At 43.9% G+C, this 18,409-nt stretch overlaps 1 protein-coding gene across 1 annotated transcript in view; it reads right to left on the bottom strand.

The window, feature by feature from the left end:
* The window catches only part of LOC138674463 (p21-activated protein kinase-interacting protein 1-like), an 88,816-nt gene extending 79,562 nt beyond the window's left edge, over nucleotides 1–9,254 (bottom strand). The window contains exon 1 of the mRNA XM_069762304.1: nucleotides 9,096–9,254. Coding sequence (XP_069618405.1) covers nucleotides 9,096–9,198 — 103 coding nt within the window. The 5' untranslated portion in view covers nucleotides 9,199–9,254. The remainder of the gene's footprint in view (nucleotides 1–9,095) is intronic.
* Nucleotides 9,255–18,409: the final 9,155 nt, after the last annotated feature.

Genomic DNA, 18,409 nt, shown 5'->3' with positions numbered 1-18,409 from the left:
GTGAGAACGATCACGGGCGCTGTGTGCAGGGAATGCCAGAAGCAAACGGTCAACAAGAGTTGATTGTTTTGTTGCTAATATTAGTTCCAAGTTCTCATGTGGCATAATATTTTGCAATTTGCCTTTATAGCGAGGATCAAGGAGGCAGGCCAACCAGTAATCGTCATCGTTCATCATTTTTGTAATGCGTGTGTCCCTTTTGAGGATACGCAAGGCATAATCCGCCATGTGGGCCAAAGTTCCCGTTGTCAAATCTGCGGTTGTGCTTGGTTGAGGGGCAGTTGCAGGCAAATCTACGTCACTTGTGTCCCTCAAAAAACCAGAACCCGGCCTTGCCACGCCACCAATTTCCCGTGCCCCCGGGAAAGCTTCCTCATTAAAAATATACTCATCCCCATCATCCTCCTCATCCTCCACCTCCTCTTCGCCCGGTACCTCGTCATGTACACTGCCCTGACCAGACAATCGCTGACTGTCATCAAGGCTTTCCTCTTCCTCTGGTGCAGACGCCTGATCCTTTATGTGCGTCAAACTTTGCATCAGCAGACGCATTAGGGGGATGCTCATGCTTATTATGGCGTTGTCTGCACTAACCAGCCGTGTGCATTCCTCAAAACACTGAAGGACTTGACACATGTCTTGAATCTTCGACCACTGCACACCTGACAACTCCATGTCTGCCATCCTACTGCCTGCCCGTGTATGTGTATCCTCCCACAAAAACATAACAGCCCGCCTCTGTTCGCACAGTCTCTGAAGCATGTGCAGTGTTGAGTTCCACCTTGTTGCAACGTCTATGATTAGGCGATGCTGGGGAAGGTTCAAAGAACGCTGATAGGTCTGCATACGGCTGGAGTGTACAGGCGAACGGCGGATATGTGCGCAAAGTCCACGCACTTTGAGGAGCAGGTCGGATAACCCCGGATAACTTTTCAGGAAGCACTGCACCACCAGGTTTAAGGTGTGAGCCAGGCAAGGAATGTGTTTCAGTTGGGAAAGGGAGATGGCAGCCATGAAATTCCTTCCGTTATCACTCACTACCTTGCCTGCCTCAAGATCTACAGTGCCCAGCCACGACTGCGTTTCTTGCTGCAAGAACTCGGACAGAACTTCCGCGGTGTGTCTATTGTCGCCCAAACACTTCATAGCCAATACAGCCTGCTGACGTATGCCAGTAGCTGCCCCATAATGGGAGACCTGGTGTGCAACAGTGGCAGGTGCGGATGGAGTGTTTGTGCGACTGCGGTCTGTGGACGAGCTCTTGCTTCTGCAGGAGGACGAGGAGGAGGAGGAGGAGGAGGAGGGGGTGCGAACGGCTACAGACAACTGTTTACTAGACCGTGGGCTAGGCAGAACTGTCCCAAACTTGCTGTCCCCTGTGGACCCTGAATCCACCACATTTACCCAGTGTGCCGTGATGGACACGTAACGTCCCTGGCCATGCCTACTGGTCCATGCATCTGTTGTCAGGTGCACCTTTGTGCTCACAGATTGCCTGAGTGCATGGACGATGCGCTCTTTAACATGCTGGTGGAGGGCTGGGATGGCTTTTCTGGAAAAAAAGTGTCGACTGGGTTGCTCGTAGCGTGGTACAGCGTAGTCCATCAGGTCTTTGAAAGCTTCGCTTTCAACTAACCGGTAGGGCATCATCTCTAACGAGATTAGTCTAGCTATGTGGGCGTTCAAACCCTGTGTACGCGGATGCGAGGCTAAGTATTTCCTTTTTCTAACCATAGTCTCATGTAGGGTGAGCTGGACTGGAGAGCTGGAGATCGTGGAACTAGCGGGGGTGCCGGTGGACATGGCAGACTGAGAGACGGTGGGAGATGGTATTGTTGCCGCCGGTGCCCTAGATGCAGTGTTTCCTACTACGAAACTGGTGATTCCCTGACCCTGACTGCTTTGGCCTGGCAAAGATACCTGCACAGATACAGCAGGTGGTGCGCTAAATGGTGGTCCTACACTGCCGGAAGGGATGTTGCGTTGATGACTAGCTTCATTGGCCGAGGGTGCAACAACCTTAAGGGACGTTTGGTAGTTAGTCCAAGCTTTCAAATGCATGGTGGTTAAATGTCTATGCATGCAACTAGTATTGAGACTTTTCAGATTCTGACCTCTGCTTAAGGAAGTAGAACATTTTTGACAGATGACTTTGCGCTGATCAATTGGATGTTGTTTAAAAAAATGCCAGACTGCACTCTTTCTAGCATCGGATACCTTTTCAGGCATTGCAGACTGAGCTTTAACCGGATGGCCACGCTGTCCTCCACCAGGTTTTGGCTTTGCCACGCGTTTTGGGCAAGATACGGGCCCGGCAGATGGAACCTGTGGCGATGTTGATGCCTGCTGCGGCCCCTCCTCCTCCTCTGCTTCAGAACTGCTGCCGCCTGCACCCTGTTCCCCCAATGGCTGCCAATCGGGGTCAAGAACTGGGTCATCTAATAACTCTTCTTGTACCTCCTGCGCAACTTCGTCTGTGTCACCGTGTCGTTCGGTGGTATAGCGTTCGTGATGGGGCAACATAGTCTCATCAGGGTCTGATTCTTGATCAGCACCCTGCGAGGGCAATGTTGTGGTCTGAGTCAAAGGACCAGCATAGTAGTCTGGCTGTGGCTGTGCGTCAGTGCACTCCATGTCAGATTCAATTTGTAATGGGCATGGACTGTTAACTGCTTCACTTTCTAAGCCAGGGACGGTATGTGTAAAGAGCTCCATGGAGTAACCCGTTGTGTCGCCTGCTGCATTCTTCTCTGTTGTTGTTTTTGCTGAAGAGGACAAGGAAGTGACTTGTCCCTGACCGTGAACATCCACTAACGACGCGCTGCTTTTACTTTTACCAGTTTCACGAGATGAGGCAAAAGAGCTAGAGGCTGAGTCAGCAAGATAAGCCAAAACTTGCTCTTGCTGCTCCGGCTTTAAAAGCGGTTTTCCTAATCCCAGAAAAGGGAGCGTTCGAGGCCTTGTGTAGCCGGACGACGAACCTGGCTCCACAGCTCCAGACTTAGGTGCAATACTTTTTCCCCCACGACCACCTGATGCTCCACCACTACCACTACCCTCATTACCAGCTGACAATGAACGCCCCCGGCCACGACCTCTTCCACTAGACTTCCTCATTGTTTTAAAAACGTAACCAAACTAACGTTATTTGTTGCAGTCACACAACTTACACGGTGAGCTATAACTTCAGTATGATTTAGCTACCCCTTTACAGGTTGGTGAGACCACAGCGAAAATCAGGCCCAATGTTACACACTCTTTTTTTGGTGGCTGCAAATTAGAGAGATGCCCCACACGCAGGACTGTCACTGAAGCACAAATGTTAATATTAATGTCACACTATTATTATTTTTTTATTTTTATTTTTTTCAGGAACACTTTAGAAACCCCCCCAAAAAAAAAAAAAAGATTTTTGCAGGGAGAATTTAGAAAACAAATGTAACAAACTATATGCTTTCTATGGGCCACTGAGTGAGAGATGACGCACACAGGAATCAGGAGTGGCACACAAGCCCAGAGGCCAATATTTTTCTACCAATGATTGATGGAGTTATTTTCTCTGGTAGATTTTGGAACCCAAATCAAGGAAAAAAAATGTAGGCTTTCTATGGACCACAATTGGAGAGAGAGAGAGAGAGAGAGATGGCACACCCAGGAGTCAAGACTGGCACACAAGCAGAAAGGCCAATATTAATCTCCCACTGTTTTTTTTTTTTTTTTTTTTTTCAGGGAGACTTTAGAAAAAAAAATAATAAAAAAAATATGATTTTATCAGGAAGAATTTAGAAACCAAATAAAATAAAATGATTTTTTCAGGGAGAATTTATAAAACAAATAAAAACAAAAATAGGCGTTCTATGGCCCACTGACTGAGAGATGACGCACACAGGAGTCAGGAGTGGCACACAAACCCAGAGGCCAATATTTTTCTACCAATGATTGATGTAGTTATTTTCTCTGGTAGATTTTAGAACCCAAATCAAGGAAAAAAAATATAGGCTTTCTATGGACCACAATTGGAGAGAGAGAGAGAGAGAGAGAGAGAGAGAGAGAGAGAGAGAGAGATGGCACACCCAGGAGTCAAGACTGGCACACAAGCAGAAAGGCCAATATTAATCTCCCACTGTTTTTTTTGGTTGTTTTTTTTTTTTTTTTTCAGGGAGACTTTAGAAAAAAAAATAATAAAAAAAATATGATTTTATCAGGAAGAATTTAGAAACCAAATAAAATAAAATGATTTTTTCAGGGAGAATTTATAAAACAAATAAAACCAAAAATAGGCGTTCTATGGCCCACTGACTGAGAGATGACGCACCCAGGAGTCAAGACTGGCACACAAGCAGAAAGGCCAATATTAATCTCCCACTGTTTTTTTTTTTTTTTTTCAGGGAGACTTTAGAAAAAAAAATAATAAAAAAAATGTGATTTTATCAGGAAGAATTTAGAAACCAAATAAAATAAAATGATTTTTTCAGGGAGAATTTAGAAAACAAATAAAACCAAAAATAGGCGTTCTATGGCCCACTGACTGAGAGATGACGCACCCAGGAGTCAAGACTGGCACACAAGCAGAAAGGCCAATATTAATCTCCCACTGTTTTTTTTTTTTTTTTTCAGGGAGACTTTAGAAAAAAAAATAATAAAAAAAATGTGATTTTATCAGGAAGAATTTAGAAACCAAATAAAATAAAATGATTTTTTCAGGGAGAATTTAGAAAACAAATAAAACCAAAAATAGGCGTTCTATGGCCCACTGACTGAGAGATGACGCACCCAGGAGTCAAGACTGGCACACAAGCAGAAAGGCCAATATTAATCTCCCACTGTTTTTTTTTTTTTTTTTCAGGGAGACTTTAGAAAAAAAAATAATAAAAAAAATGTGATTTTATCAGGAAGAATTTAGAAACCAAATAAAATAAAATGATTTTTTCAGGGAGAATTTAGAAAACAAATAAAACCAAAAATAGGCGTTCTATGGCCCACTGACTGAGAGATGACGCACCCAGGAGTCAAGACTGGCACACAAGCAGAAAGGCCAATATTAATCTCCCACTGTTTTTTTTTTTTTTTTTCAGGGAGACTTTAGAAAAAAAAATAATAAAAAAAATGTGATTTTATCAGGAAGAATTTAGAAACCAAATAAAATAAAATGATTTTTTCAGGGAGAATTTAGAAAACAAATAAAACCAAAAATAGGCGTTCTATGGCCCACTGACTGAGAGATGACGCACCCAGGAGTCAAGACTGGCACACAAGCAGAAAGGCCAATATTAATCTCCCACTGTTTTTTTTTTTTTTTTCAGGGAGACTTTAGAAAAAAAAATAATAAAAAAAATATGATTTTATCAGGAAGAATTTAGAAACCAAATAAAATAAAATGATTTTTTCAGGGAGAATTTATAAAACAAATAAAAACAAAAATAGGCGTTCTATGGCCCACTGACTGAGAGATGACGCACACAGGAGTCAGGAGTGGCACACAAACCCAGAGGCCAATATTTTTCTACCAATGATTGATGTAGTTATTTTCTCTGGTAGATTTTAGAACCCAAATCAAGGAAAAAAAATATAGGCTTTCTATGGACCACAATTGGAGAGAGAGAGAGAGAGAGAGAGAGAGAGAGAGAGATGGCACACCCAGGAGTCAAGACTGGCACACAAGCAGAAAGGCCAATATTAATCTCCCACTGTTTTTTTTTTTTTTTTCAGGGAGACTTTAGAAAAAAAAATAATAAAAAAAAAAAGATTTTATCAGGAAGAATTTAGAAACCAAATAAAATAAAATGATTTTTTCAGGGAGAATTTATAAAACAAATAAAACCAAAAATAGGCGTTCTATGGCCCACTGACTGAGAGAGAGAGAGAGAGAGAGATGGAACGCTTAGTACTGGCACACAAGCCCAAAGGGCAATATTAATCTCCCTTTTTTTTTCCAGGGAGAATTTCTAAAACCCAAAAAAAAAATAAAATAGGCTTTCTATGGCCCACTATTTGTGAGAGAGATGGGACGCTCAGGACTGGCACAGATGGCACGCTCAGGACTGGCACAGAAGCCCAGAGGCCAATATTAATCTCCCTTTTTTTCTGGGAGAATTTATAAAACCAAAAAAATATTTAAATAGGCTTTCTATGGCCCACTATTTGTGAGAGAGATGGCACGCTCAGGACTGGCACAGATGGCACGCTCACAACTGGCACACAAGCCCAGAGGCCAATATTAATCTCCCTTTTTTCAGGGAAAATTTATAAAACAAAAAAAAAAAATAAATAGGCTTTCTATGGCCCACTATTTGTGAGAGAGATGGCACGCTCAGGGCTGGCACAGATGGCACGCTCAGGACTGGCACACAAGCCCAGAGGCCAATATTAATCTCCCTTTTTTTCAGGGAGAATTTATAAAACCCCCAAAAAAAATAAAATAGGCTTTCTATGGCCCACTATTTGTGAGAGAGATGGGACGCTCAGGACTGGCACAGATGGCACGCTCAGGACTGGCACAGAAGCCCAGAGGCCAATATTAATCTCCCTTTTTTTCTGGGAGAATTTATAAAACCAAAAAAAAATTTAAATAGGCTTTCTATGGCCCACTATTTGTGAGAGAGATGGCACGCTCAGGACTGGCACAGATGGCACGCTCACAACTGGCACACAAGCCCAGAGGCCAATATTAATCTCCCTTTTTTCAGGGAAAATTTATAAAACAAAAAAAAAAATTAAATAGGCTTTCTATGGCCCACTATTTGTGAGAGAGATGGCACGCTCAGGGCTGGCACAGATGGCACGCTCAGGACTGGCACACAAGCCCAGAGGCCAATATTAATCTCCCTTTTTTTCAGGGAGAATTTATAAAACCAAAAAAAAAAATAAATAGGCTTTCTATGGCCCACTATTTGTGAGAGAGATGGCACGCTCAGGGCTGGCACAGATGGCACGCTCAGGACTGGCACACAAGCCCAGAGGCCAATATTAATCTCCCTTTTTTTCAGGGAGAATTTATAAAACCCCAAAAAAAATAAAATAGGCTTTCTATGGCCCACTATTTGTGAGAGAGATGGCACACTCAGGACTGGCACACAAGCCCAAAGGCCAATATTAATCTCCCACTGTATTTTTATCAGGGAGAATTTATACACCCCACAAAAAAAAATACAGAAAAATGAAAAGGCTTTCTATGGCCCACTATGTGAGAGAGATGGCACACACAGGGATGGCACTCTAGCAGAAATGCCAAATTGCCAATCTTAATCTCCCACCAAAAAAAAAAAAAAAAAAAAAACAGGGAATGTCCTACAATTACTATCTCCCTGCCTGCAGTAATCTCAGCCAGGTATGGCAGGCAGCTACTATCTCCCTGCCTGCAGTAATCTCAGCCAGGTATGGCAGGCAGCAATAAGGAGTGGACTGATGCACAAATGAAATAAAAAGTGTGGACAAACAAAAAAGATAGCTGTGCAGAAAGGAAGGAACAAGAGGATTTGTGCTTTGAAAAAAGCAGTTGGTTTGCACAGCGGCGTACACACAGCAATGCAGCTATCAGGGAGCCTTCTAGGGCAGCCCAATGAGCTACAGCGCTGAGGGGAAAAAAAAAAAAAAAAAAACTTCCACTGTCCCTGCACACCGAGGGTGGTGTTGGACAGTGCAAATCGCTGCAGCACAAGCGGTTTTGTGGTTAATGGACCCTGCCTAACGCTATCCCTGCTTCTGACAAAGCGGCAGCAACCTCTCCCTAAGCTCAGATCAGCAGCAGTAAGATGGCGGTCGGCGGGAACGCCTCTTTATAGCCCCTGTGACGTCGCAGACAGCAAGCCAATCACTGCAATGCCCTTCTCTAAGATGGTGGGGACCAGGACCTATGTCATCACGCTGCCCACACTCTGCGTTTACCTTCATTGGCTGAGAAATGGCGCTTTTCGCGTCATTGAAACGCGACTTTGGCGCGAAAGTCGCGTACCGCATGGCCGACCCCGCACAGGGGTCGGATCGGGTTTCATGAAACCCCGACTTAGCCAAAAGTCGGCGACTTTTGAAAATGTTCGACCCGTTTCGCTCAACCCTAGTCAGGGCAATATGCTTCCTTATCTTCCTCTAATGTTAACAACATTTGAAGCAAGGTCCATTTAAAGCGCTCACAGGCCCAATTCCATTCCTTATGATTTTTTTTTTAAATATTATAGGAAATCATAAGATGCAATATCACAGTGCGTAATCACGATCTCAATATTATAGTGTAGCCCCAACCTCATGGCCAAGGCTTCCATTTTTTACAATTGCTATGATAGACATGATGGATCTATGATGATGTGCCATCACTTAGAAATGGTCCATCAGGTTGTCATAAAATGAACAGAACAATGTGCTAGAATAATGGTTTATGTTATTGATTACAGTAGGGATCTGTCACATAATGAATCATTATTTCAATGCAACATGCACAGTTTCTCAAGAATGCACTATATGGACGTGCTACCAAGAACACTATTTACACACAATAACTGTACAAGAAAATATGAAGGATTGATGACACCCCCATTCCACTCAAAGCAGTTAATGCCTACATTTCCCGCTCATCCCTACACTGGATGATGTGGTGCATTAACTTTTTTTCTGTTAATTACAAGTGATCAGTGAGTGAACTCGTTACTCGGGTTTTCCCGAGCACGCACGGGTGGTCTCCGAGTATTTGTAACTGCCCGGAGATTTAGTTTTCATCGCCTCAGCTGAATGATTTAGAGCTACTAGCCTGCTTGATTACATGTGGGGATTCTCTAGCAACCAGGCAACCCCCACATGTACTCAGGCTGGGTAGTAGCTGTAAATCATTCAGCTGAGGCGATGAAAACTAAACCTCCGAGCAGTTACAAATACTCGGAGACCACCCGAGCGGAAAACCCGAGCAACGAGTATACTCGCTCATCATTATGAATTATGATTAATGGTAATGCAAACTTTTGAGTCCTACTTCATTCTCCTGAATCTCTCAATACTTTACCAATTACAGTATTTTACTATTTTCTTAGACTATTTCTCTGCATGAGATACTTGTCAATTCCCGTATTGTTATAGGTGTCTGTACTCTGAATATACCTATTCCTTACCTTCAAAGCCCGTGAGAAACTCTCTCCTTGCTGTATGGAACCCAAGAGCTGTTATTGACCTTTGGTGACAATCTCGAACACTAAAATGCCGCTGCATCGCCATGATGACAAGTGATGACTCCTGGATGCCTGTAGATACCTATCACTGGCTCATATTTGCTGCAAAAGTATTGAGAAACATCCAATTTGACTATATTAAGAATACAAAGAAATATTAGACCTTGCATATTTAGGCTTTAACCTGCCCTAATTTAGTGGTACAAAAATAACACTCTACTTGCAGTTCTGATATCCAAACGTAGTGAAAGTACTGCACCAATGCATTCCTTCCTATGAAACGATATTCCTATTTTAGACACTTATAGCTGCAAATTTTGTGCCTGGATTTTTGGCTGTATGATGAAAATAAGAGCAAACAAATGTATGAAAATGTAACAAATCTCATTCACAATCTGAGAAAATATTGTGTGCAAAAAAGATTTTTAAATTTGCAACATGTCAATTTATAATGTGGACAGGTCATAGTTTAATTTCAGACTTTCCTCAAAGGATGGAGGCAGCATTGGACTGGCCCACCAGGGCACCTGAAAATCTCTCTGGTGGGCCCAGAAAGCTTGTCAGGCCCCTGAGCAGGATGTAGAGAGGGCCACTGGTTTCAACTGAATGTGTGCCCTCGGACGCACATTCAGTTGAAATGTATTGCCCTGTCGCCATCACAATAGGCCGCTGTCCTAGCACAGGGCAGAGGCTGACGTGTGTGTTACTGTGTGTGCCTGTTGCAGGAGGCACATGACATTGATGTCGCCGGCATATCATGTCATGTCAGCCGCCGGTCTCTTCTAGGTCGGGGGCCATTTTAAACATGAGCGTGTCCGATCTCCAAGATAGTGCCCCAGGAGCACAGGCAGATAAGGGTTTTTCCCTCACCTTTTCGTCACTGTGGATGCAGCTTTATGCTGGTGCCAGGCCAAGGGACCAAGGAGGCACAGACAGGGCGATGGGACATAGGGCTCCTACTGTATGTCCCTCGGCAATGGCTAGGGCCCCTATGTCCCTTGCCCCTGACTGTGCCCCCTATGTCCCTTTGCCCTGGATGTGCCCCCTAGGTCCCTTGGCCCTGGCTGGACCACTGAGGTCCCTTGGCTCTGGCTGTGGTCCCTTGGCCCTGGCTGTGCCCCCTAGATCCCTTGGCCCTGGCTGTGCCCCCTTGGCCGTGGCCAAAGGACCCAGGGGGCACAGCCAGGTCAAGGGACCGAGAGGGCACAGCCAGGGCCAAGGGACCTAGGGGACACAGCCAGGGCCAAGGGACCTATGGTGCCAAGATTGAGCACATTATTAAAGGGACTCTGTCACCTGAATTTGGAGGGAACAATTTTCAGCCATAGAGGCGGGGTTTCGGGTTCCTTGTGCAGACATGTACTACGGAGGACAGAGAATGAACTTCAATCCAATATTGCAGCCAGCATGCAGCCAGCGGGTAAGGAAAGGGTCAATCAAACACCCGAAAACCCCGCCTCTATGGCTGAAAATTGTTCCCTCCAAATTCAGGTGGCAGAGTCCCTTTCAGTAAATGGGGTAAGGATGAGGGACTAAATGTCAACCTGTCAGGTCCCCCATGCCCAACGACCAAGCAGCATTTACTAATTGATGAGTAGAGATGAGCGAATATGATCGGGTCCCTGCTTATTCGGCAAGCTATAGCGCTTACCGAATAAGCTACAGCGGGAACCTGGATACTTGGAGCACTCCTGCTGATCAGCTGTTCTGGCTCCGCAGCTGCATGTGTCACAGCTGTGTTAGGCCGGCGTCACACTAGCGAGCTTTACGGACGTATGAGTGCATAAAATACGTCCGTAAAACACGCATTACACACGGCCCAATTATTCTCTATGCCCCTGCTCCTATCTGCCGTATTTTACTGATCTGTATTATACGGCTTTCTACGGCCGTAGAAATTCGCAGCATGCTGCGTTTGTCACCGTATTGCGCAAAAAAAATCACAATGAAAGTCTATGTGGGCGAGAAAAATATGGATTACACACGGACCAGCAGTGTGACTTGCGAGAAATACGCAGCGGTGTTAGAGAGAAAAGCCGGTAATTCAGTGCGGTGTACAGTAAAATCACACTGACAGCTTACAATAGAATAGGTGGAATAAATGTGTACACATAGAATAGGTATATATATATATATATATATATATATATATATATATATATATCATTGAGACACATAAATGTATGTATATTAATATTTCATACAGCGTGAGATAGCTTTAAAGCCGGTAATTCAATTGCCGGCTTTTGCTATCTTCTTCCTAAACCCGACATAATATGAGACATGGTTTACATACAGTAAACCATCTCATATTCCCATTTTTTTTGCATATTCTACACTACTAATGTTAGTAGTGTGTATGTGCAAAATTTGGCCGTTCTAGCTATTAAATTAAAGGGTTAAATGGCGGAAAAAATTGGCTTACCTTCATTCCCCGGGGTTTTGCAGCCACGAGCACCGCTGCATTAGCAGAGCTCCTGGCTGTAAAATATTTTAACCCCTTCAGATGGATTTACATCGTGGGACGTTACAGAACTTCAGAAGGTATGTATATTGTTGGTTTCTAATTTTTTCTTTGTTACAGAGTGAGGGTCTTCAGATGGATTGAGCGTAGAATAAAATATTACAACCTTTGTGTTTATTTCATTAAAATACTTTTAAATAATGTGTTTGTGTTTTTTTAAACCCTTTACTACTATTGGATTAATAATGGATAGGTGTCATAATTGACACCTCTCCATTATTAATTTGGCTTAATGTCACCTTACAATAGCAAGGTGGCATTAACCCTTCATTACCCCATATCCCACCGCTACACGGGAATGGGAAGAGAGTGGCCAAGTACCAGAATAGGCGCATTTTCCAGATGTGCCTTTTCTGGGGTGGCTGGGGGCAGATGTTTTTAGCCAGGGGGGGGGCCAATAACCGTGGACCCTCTCTAGGCTATTAATATCTGCCCTCAGTCACTGGCTTTACTACTCTGGCGGAGAAAATTGCGCGGGAGCCCACGCCAATTTTTTCCGCCATTTAACCCTTTAATTTAATAGCTAGAATGGCCAAATTTTGCATATACACACTACTAACATTAGTAGTGTGGAATATGCAAAAAAAAGGTGATATGAGATGGTTTACTGTATGTAAACCATGTCTCATATCATGTCGGGTTTGGGAAGGAGATAGCAAAAGCCGGCAATTGAATTACCGGCTTTAAAGCTATATAGCGCTTTATGAAATATTAATATATATACATATATGTGTCTACTGACATATATATGTATATATAGACAGTATATATGGTTTTTTTTTACACATGGATCCCTTGTATAGCCGTATGTCGGTTTTGCAAGCCTGCGAGAAAAACACGCACTACGGATGCCATACGGATTACATACGGAGGATGCCATGCGCAAAATACGCTGACACACCCTGCCTACGGAGGAGCTACGGACCACTATTTTGGGGACTTTTCAGCATATTACGGCCGTAATATACGGACCGTATTGTCTTACGCCGAGTGTGATGCCTGCCTTACAGTCACAACACATGCACGGAGAGCCTGTTTGTTGTGACTGCACATGCAGCTGCCGAGCAGAACAGCTGATCAGTAGAAACGCTCCAGGTATCCGGGTTCCCACTGTAGCTTATTCGGTAAGTGCTATAGCTTGCTGAAAAAGCAGGGACTTGAACATATTCCCTCGTATTCCCTCATTTCCTTTTTAAGCAGCCCTGTATAACGTTTGGCTGTAAAAATGAGGTTTAAAAAAAGCATTTATAATGTCCCTGTTTCCTATGCTAATGAAGGCTTTGACTAGTTGATGGGGCATTAGTTACCCCTGACTAGTCAGCCCTCTTTCCATGTTATTACAGGGTTCAGAGACGCACTGCACATGATCGGAAGTTCAGAAGATAGCTTCCGGACATGCACAGTGCGTGCCTCTGAAGCCGGTAAGCGTACACCTGACTGCCGAGGTGCAGTGATGCTGCTGAAATGTGCAGCACACATGTGCAAGATTTTCAGGGAGTGGCGATGATGACATATTATGCTATCATGCCCATGAGATAACATAGAAACAGGGATGGCTAGTCAGGGGTAAATAGTGCACCATTGACTAGTCAAAGCCCTACTTAGTATTGGGAATAGTGATAATATTTTTACAGATAAACGTTTTATAGGGACAGTTAGGCAGTGAATTTACACATAAATAAGTGAATGCTGCTGGGATGGAGGATCATGACAGGTTGGTTCCCTTTAATTACTATATGGGGGCCAGAGTGAGGAACATACATTATTAGTTTATGGTGGCAAGATGGGGATATTATTACTGTTGTGATATAATTTACTCTTTAGGAAACTGTTTTCCATAGGGGAAGGACAATAGGGGGGTCCTGTTATTGCTGCCCTACACAGTATGTCGTTTTTTTTTCATCCGGCAGCACGGTGGCTCAGTGGTTAGCACAGCAGCCTTGCTGCGCTGGAGTCCTGGGTTCAAATCCCACCAAGGACAACATCTGCAAAGAGTTTGTATGTTCTCTCTGTGTTTGCGTGGGTTTCCTCCGGGTTCTCCGGTTTCCTCCCACATTCCAAAGACATACTGATAGGGAATTTAGATTGTGAGCCCCAACGAGGACAGCAATGATAATGTGTGTAACCTGTAAAGCGCTGTGGAATATGTTAGCGCTATATAAAAATAAAGATTATTATTATCTGGCGTAGTGGGGATTGTGCTCTTGAATTGATCAGCTATAGATAGCTGTGTTATTTTCTGCAGAGATGAGTCATGGCAGGAAGATGAAGAAGAAAAGTGCGAGTCAGTGGATCACATGTACACGCACACTTTACACTATATACAGAGCTCCTGTGTATAATGTCACTGGTGATCACTGTATTATCTGTACACTGACATTATATACAGAGCTCCTGTGTATAATGTCACCAGTGATCACTGTATTACCTGTGCACTGACACTATATACAGAGCTCCTGTGTATAATGTCACTGGTGATCACTGTATTATCTGTACACTGACACTATATACAGAGCTCCTGTGTATAATGTCACCAGTGATCACTGTATTACCTGTGCACTGACACTTTATACAGAGCTCATGTGCATAATGTCACTACACCCCAGTCCTACTCTGGATGGAGGCATGATATCCAGCACATTTCCTTACTGCGGATAGGCTGCAGCAAATTTGGTATTTATGGATGTAGTATACAGTGATAGCAGACAAGCAGTGAAGGGGCACACCAAAGCTGAAGAAATGCTTCAAATACTCAGACACTAAGATATGTTCTACACCACATCATGTTTTGATAATTATATGACAGAAGACACTAATCTATGAGTTTCATTAAAAAGTTTTATAGCAGTAAGTTTCTGAACTTTTCAGAACAGGAAGTTTATCTTTATGATACAATCACTTCTGTCCCCGGCCTTATCAATAGTATATCATGCATATAAGTACTGGCATGAGAAATACATCCTTTCACAATATACCCTCTCACCACCTCCTCCATATCCACCCTAAGCAAATGTTATTCTGGTAATCCACCTTGTACTCATGAAAAATGATGTCTTAGTACAATATTACTCAATTCTGAAACAAGCGCCCGTTTATATAGGGATGTACATTAATTCATGTGCCCCTTTCTCTGCAGCACAAGGCAAGAACCAGGCACAGGTGCCATTACCTGAACAAGAAGTGATATGGTCCTTTATCCAGCCTGTAAGAAAACCTTATGCAGCACCTATCCTGCACCACTTTTGTTTGGGATGTTTGTATTGCTTCCTGCTGCTTTCACTATGGGAACAACATTCTAGACAATTGCCAGCTTTTCAAAAGAAAGTGTCTGCTGAGTGATTCAGTCCTCGCCCGAAAAGTCACGTGTCCTGCACAAAACAATATTGCAGAATCATTGAGTCTGAGCTTATAATCACCTCGCTGCTGTGACCTGCAACGCTCTTTGTATGGCTATTATTATTAGAAAGAAGGGAACAACGCAGAGTCATGTACTACTTATTGTCTGATGTACTGTATTCAGGGCCGGACTGGGACTAAAATTCAGCCCTGGCATTTGAAGTTACACAGGCCCACTTGTCACATGGTGACTGTATAATATCTTTGTACACTTGTAGGCAGGGCCGGTTTTAGGCAAAGTGGGGCCCTAGGCAAAGTTTAAAATGGGGCCCCAAATGCTAACATATTGCACATCACACAAAAGCATTTCGGTTGCATTTACAAGCGCTGAGTTCAGGCCGCTGAGTTTGATCAACAATACTGAAGTTGTTCAACGCTTGTTTCCCGGCCTCTTTCCACCAGCTGAGGACAGAGCGATCACTAATAGATCACTAACAGATCACCATACAGTATCATGTTATCATCAGCACATCTACAGTTTACACCAGCGATGTGCTGCTGAGAACAATGGTTTTTGTTCCAGCAAAAACAATCAGAATATGCAGCAATTTACTTGTTTAGTAAAATACACCCCATAGTCCTCCATATATTATAATGTGCACCACAGTCCTCCATATAGTGTAATACACTACCTATAGTCCTCCATATATTAAAATACACTGCTCAGTCCTCCATATAGCATAATACACCTCATAGTCCTCCATATAGCATAATACACTCCTCATAGTGCTCCATATAGTACAATTTACTTCCCATAGTATAATGCACGTAATAGTTCTTCATATAATGTAACGCATTCCCCATAGTCCTCAATACAGTATAATGCAACCCACATATAGTATAATGCAGCCACCACCCTACAGAATATAATGCAGCCACCCCAGAGTATAATGCAGCCAACCCAGAGTATAATGCAGCCCCCTCATAGTCTAATGTAGCCCCCTCATAGAGTATGATGCAATCACCCCTCAAAGAATATAAATATAATACAGCCCCCCATAGAATATAATGTAGCCCCAAATAGAATATAATACAGCCCACCTCACCACAGAATATAATGTAGCCCCATCAAAGAGTATGATGCAATCATCCCTCATAAAATCTAATACAGCCTCCCATAGAATATAATACAGCCCACCTCCCCATAATATATAATGTAGCCCCGATAGAATATAATGCAGCCCCCATAGTATATAACACAGCCTCCACCATAGAATATAATATACCCCCCATAGTATATAGCACAACCCACATAGTATATAGCACAACCCGAATAGAATATAGCACAACCCGCATAGCATATAGCACAATCCGCATAGCAGATAACACAGCCCATGTAGTAGTGCAGCGCCCCAGAGTCCTGGTCGTTGCAGTAATGTCGCTGTGCCACTAAGGGCAGTAATGTTATGTCTGATTGCACTAAAGGAGTTCACCTGACCAGGTATCACAGTCACACATTACATTTCACACTCCGGCCACCAGGGGGAGCAAAAGGCTCTAAGTATACTGTGGAGAAGTGAGAAGCGGGATCATAGTGCAAAGGAGATAGAACCAGAAGGAGTCGTGTCCCTAAGACTGTGGCAACATCCTTCTGAGGCGCGTAGCCGGTGGCCGGAACAGCGAGGAAGTAACAGACTCCACGCATTACTTCAAACAGCGGCAGGACAGTTAATTACAGGTTGGCTGTCTGACTTAAATCACCTACATAGAAATAGGAGGCAATCGTGGGAGAGGGGAGTCTCTAGGGTCCCAGAATAACTCCAGGCCTACCTGTCATACTGGTGCATCCTATCCATATTATCTGGGGAACGGAGAGAGAAAGAACAGATACGACAGTTGTGAGGACTATCCCGTGGTGCTCAGCAGGGAAGGAATACAACACACAGGCGCTAGAAGGTAGACACTGATCCCAACCTGCAAAGGGAACTCTGGATGTGCCTTCGGACCGGCCGGACTCAGCCAGCCCTGTTAGCAGTGCTCTGGATTGTGGATCCTGAAGCCTTCAGTAAAAAAGGAAAAGCGACTGCAACCCTGCATCCTCGTTATTCCTCGCACCTTGCACCACGCACCATCACCTTTCACTGGACACCCCTTAGCAGGGTCACGGACCGGGTCTAGCCACCGTGACAACCCCGGACCGAGTAACCCGCGCCCCTGCGTCTGGGGGCGCTCCAGTAGTATACAGCACAGCCCACATAGTAGTATATAGCACAGCCCACTCAGCAGTATACAGCACAGCCCACACAGTAGTATACAGCACGACTCACACAGTAGTATACAGCACAGCCCACGTAGTAGTATACAGCACAGCCCACGTAGCAGTATACAACACAGCCCACATAGCAATTACACAGCACAGCCCACATAGCAGTATACAGCACAGCCCACATAGCAGTATACAGCACAGCCCACATAGTAGTATACAGTACAGCCCACATAGTAGTATACAGCACAGCCCACATAGTAGTATATAGCACAGCCCACATAGTAGTATACAGTACAGCCCACATAGTAGTATACAGCACAGCCCACATAGTAGTATATAGCACAGCCCACATAGTAGTATACAGCACAGCCCACATAGTAGTATATTGTAATTATTAGGCAACTTCCTTTCCTTTGGAAAAATGGGTCAAAAGAGAGATTTGACGGGCTCTGAAAAGTCCAAAATTGTGAGATGTCTTGCAGAGGGATGCAGCAGTCTTGAAATTGACAAATTTTTGAAATGTGGCAAATAGCCAACAGGGGCAGCACGGTGGCGCAGTGGTTAGCACAGCAGCCTTGTAGCGCTGGGGTCCTGGGTTCTAATCCCACCCAGGACAACATCTGCAAAGAGTTTGTATGTTCTCTCCGTGTTTGCGTGGGTTTCCTCCGGGTACTCCGGCTTCCTCCCACACTCCAAAGACATACTGATAGGGATTCTAGATTGTGAGCCCCAATGGGGACAGCGATGATAAAGTGTGCAAACTGTAAAGCGCTGCGGAATATGTTAGCGCTACATAAAAAAATAAAGATTATTAAAGATTATAAAAAAAAAATAAGGATCAACAGGGTCGCAAAAAGCGTGTTGGGCAAAAAAGGCGCAAAATAACTGCCCATGAATTGAGGAAAATCAAGTGTGAAGCTGCCAAGATGCTACTTGCCACCACCACCACCAGTTTTGCAATATTTCAGAGCTGCAACGTTACTGGATTAACAAAAAGCACATGGTGTGTGATACTCAGGGACATGGCCAAGGTAAGGAAGGCTGAAAAACGACCACCTTTGAACAAGAAACATAAGATAAAACGTCAAGACTGGCCCAAGAAATATCTTAAGACTGACTTTTCAAAGGTTT

The sequence above is a fragment of the Ranitomeya imitator genome, chromosome 4, assembly GCF_032444005.1.
Source record: "Ranitomeya imitator isolate aRanImi1 chromosome 4, aRanImi1.pri, whole genome shotgun sequence".
In the NCBI taxonomy this organism is placed as follows: Eukaryota; Metazoa; Chordata; class Amphibia; order Anura; family Dendrobatidae; genus Ranitomeya; species Ranitomeya imitator.
Note: the sequence above shows the minus strand (reverse complement) of the source record. Positions and strands in the feature narration are given on the sequence as shown.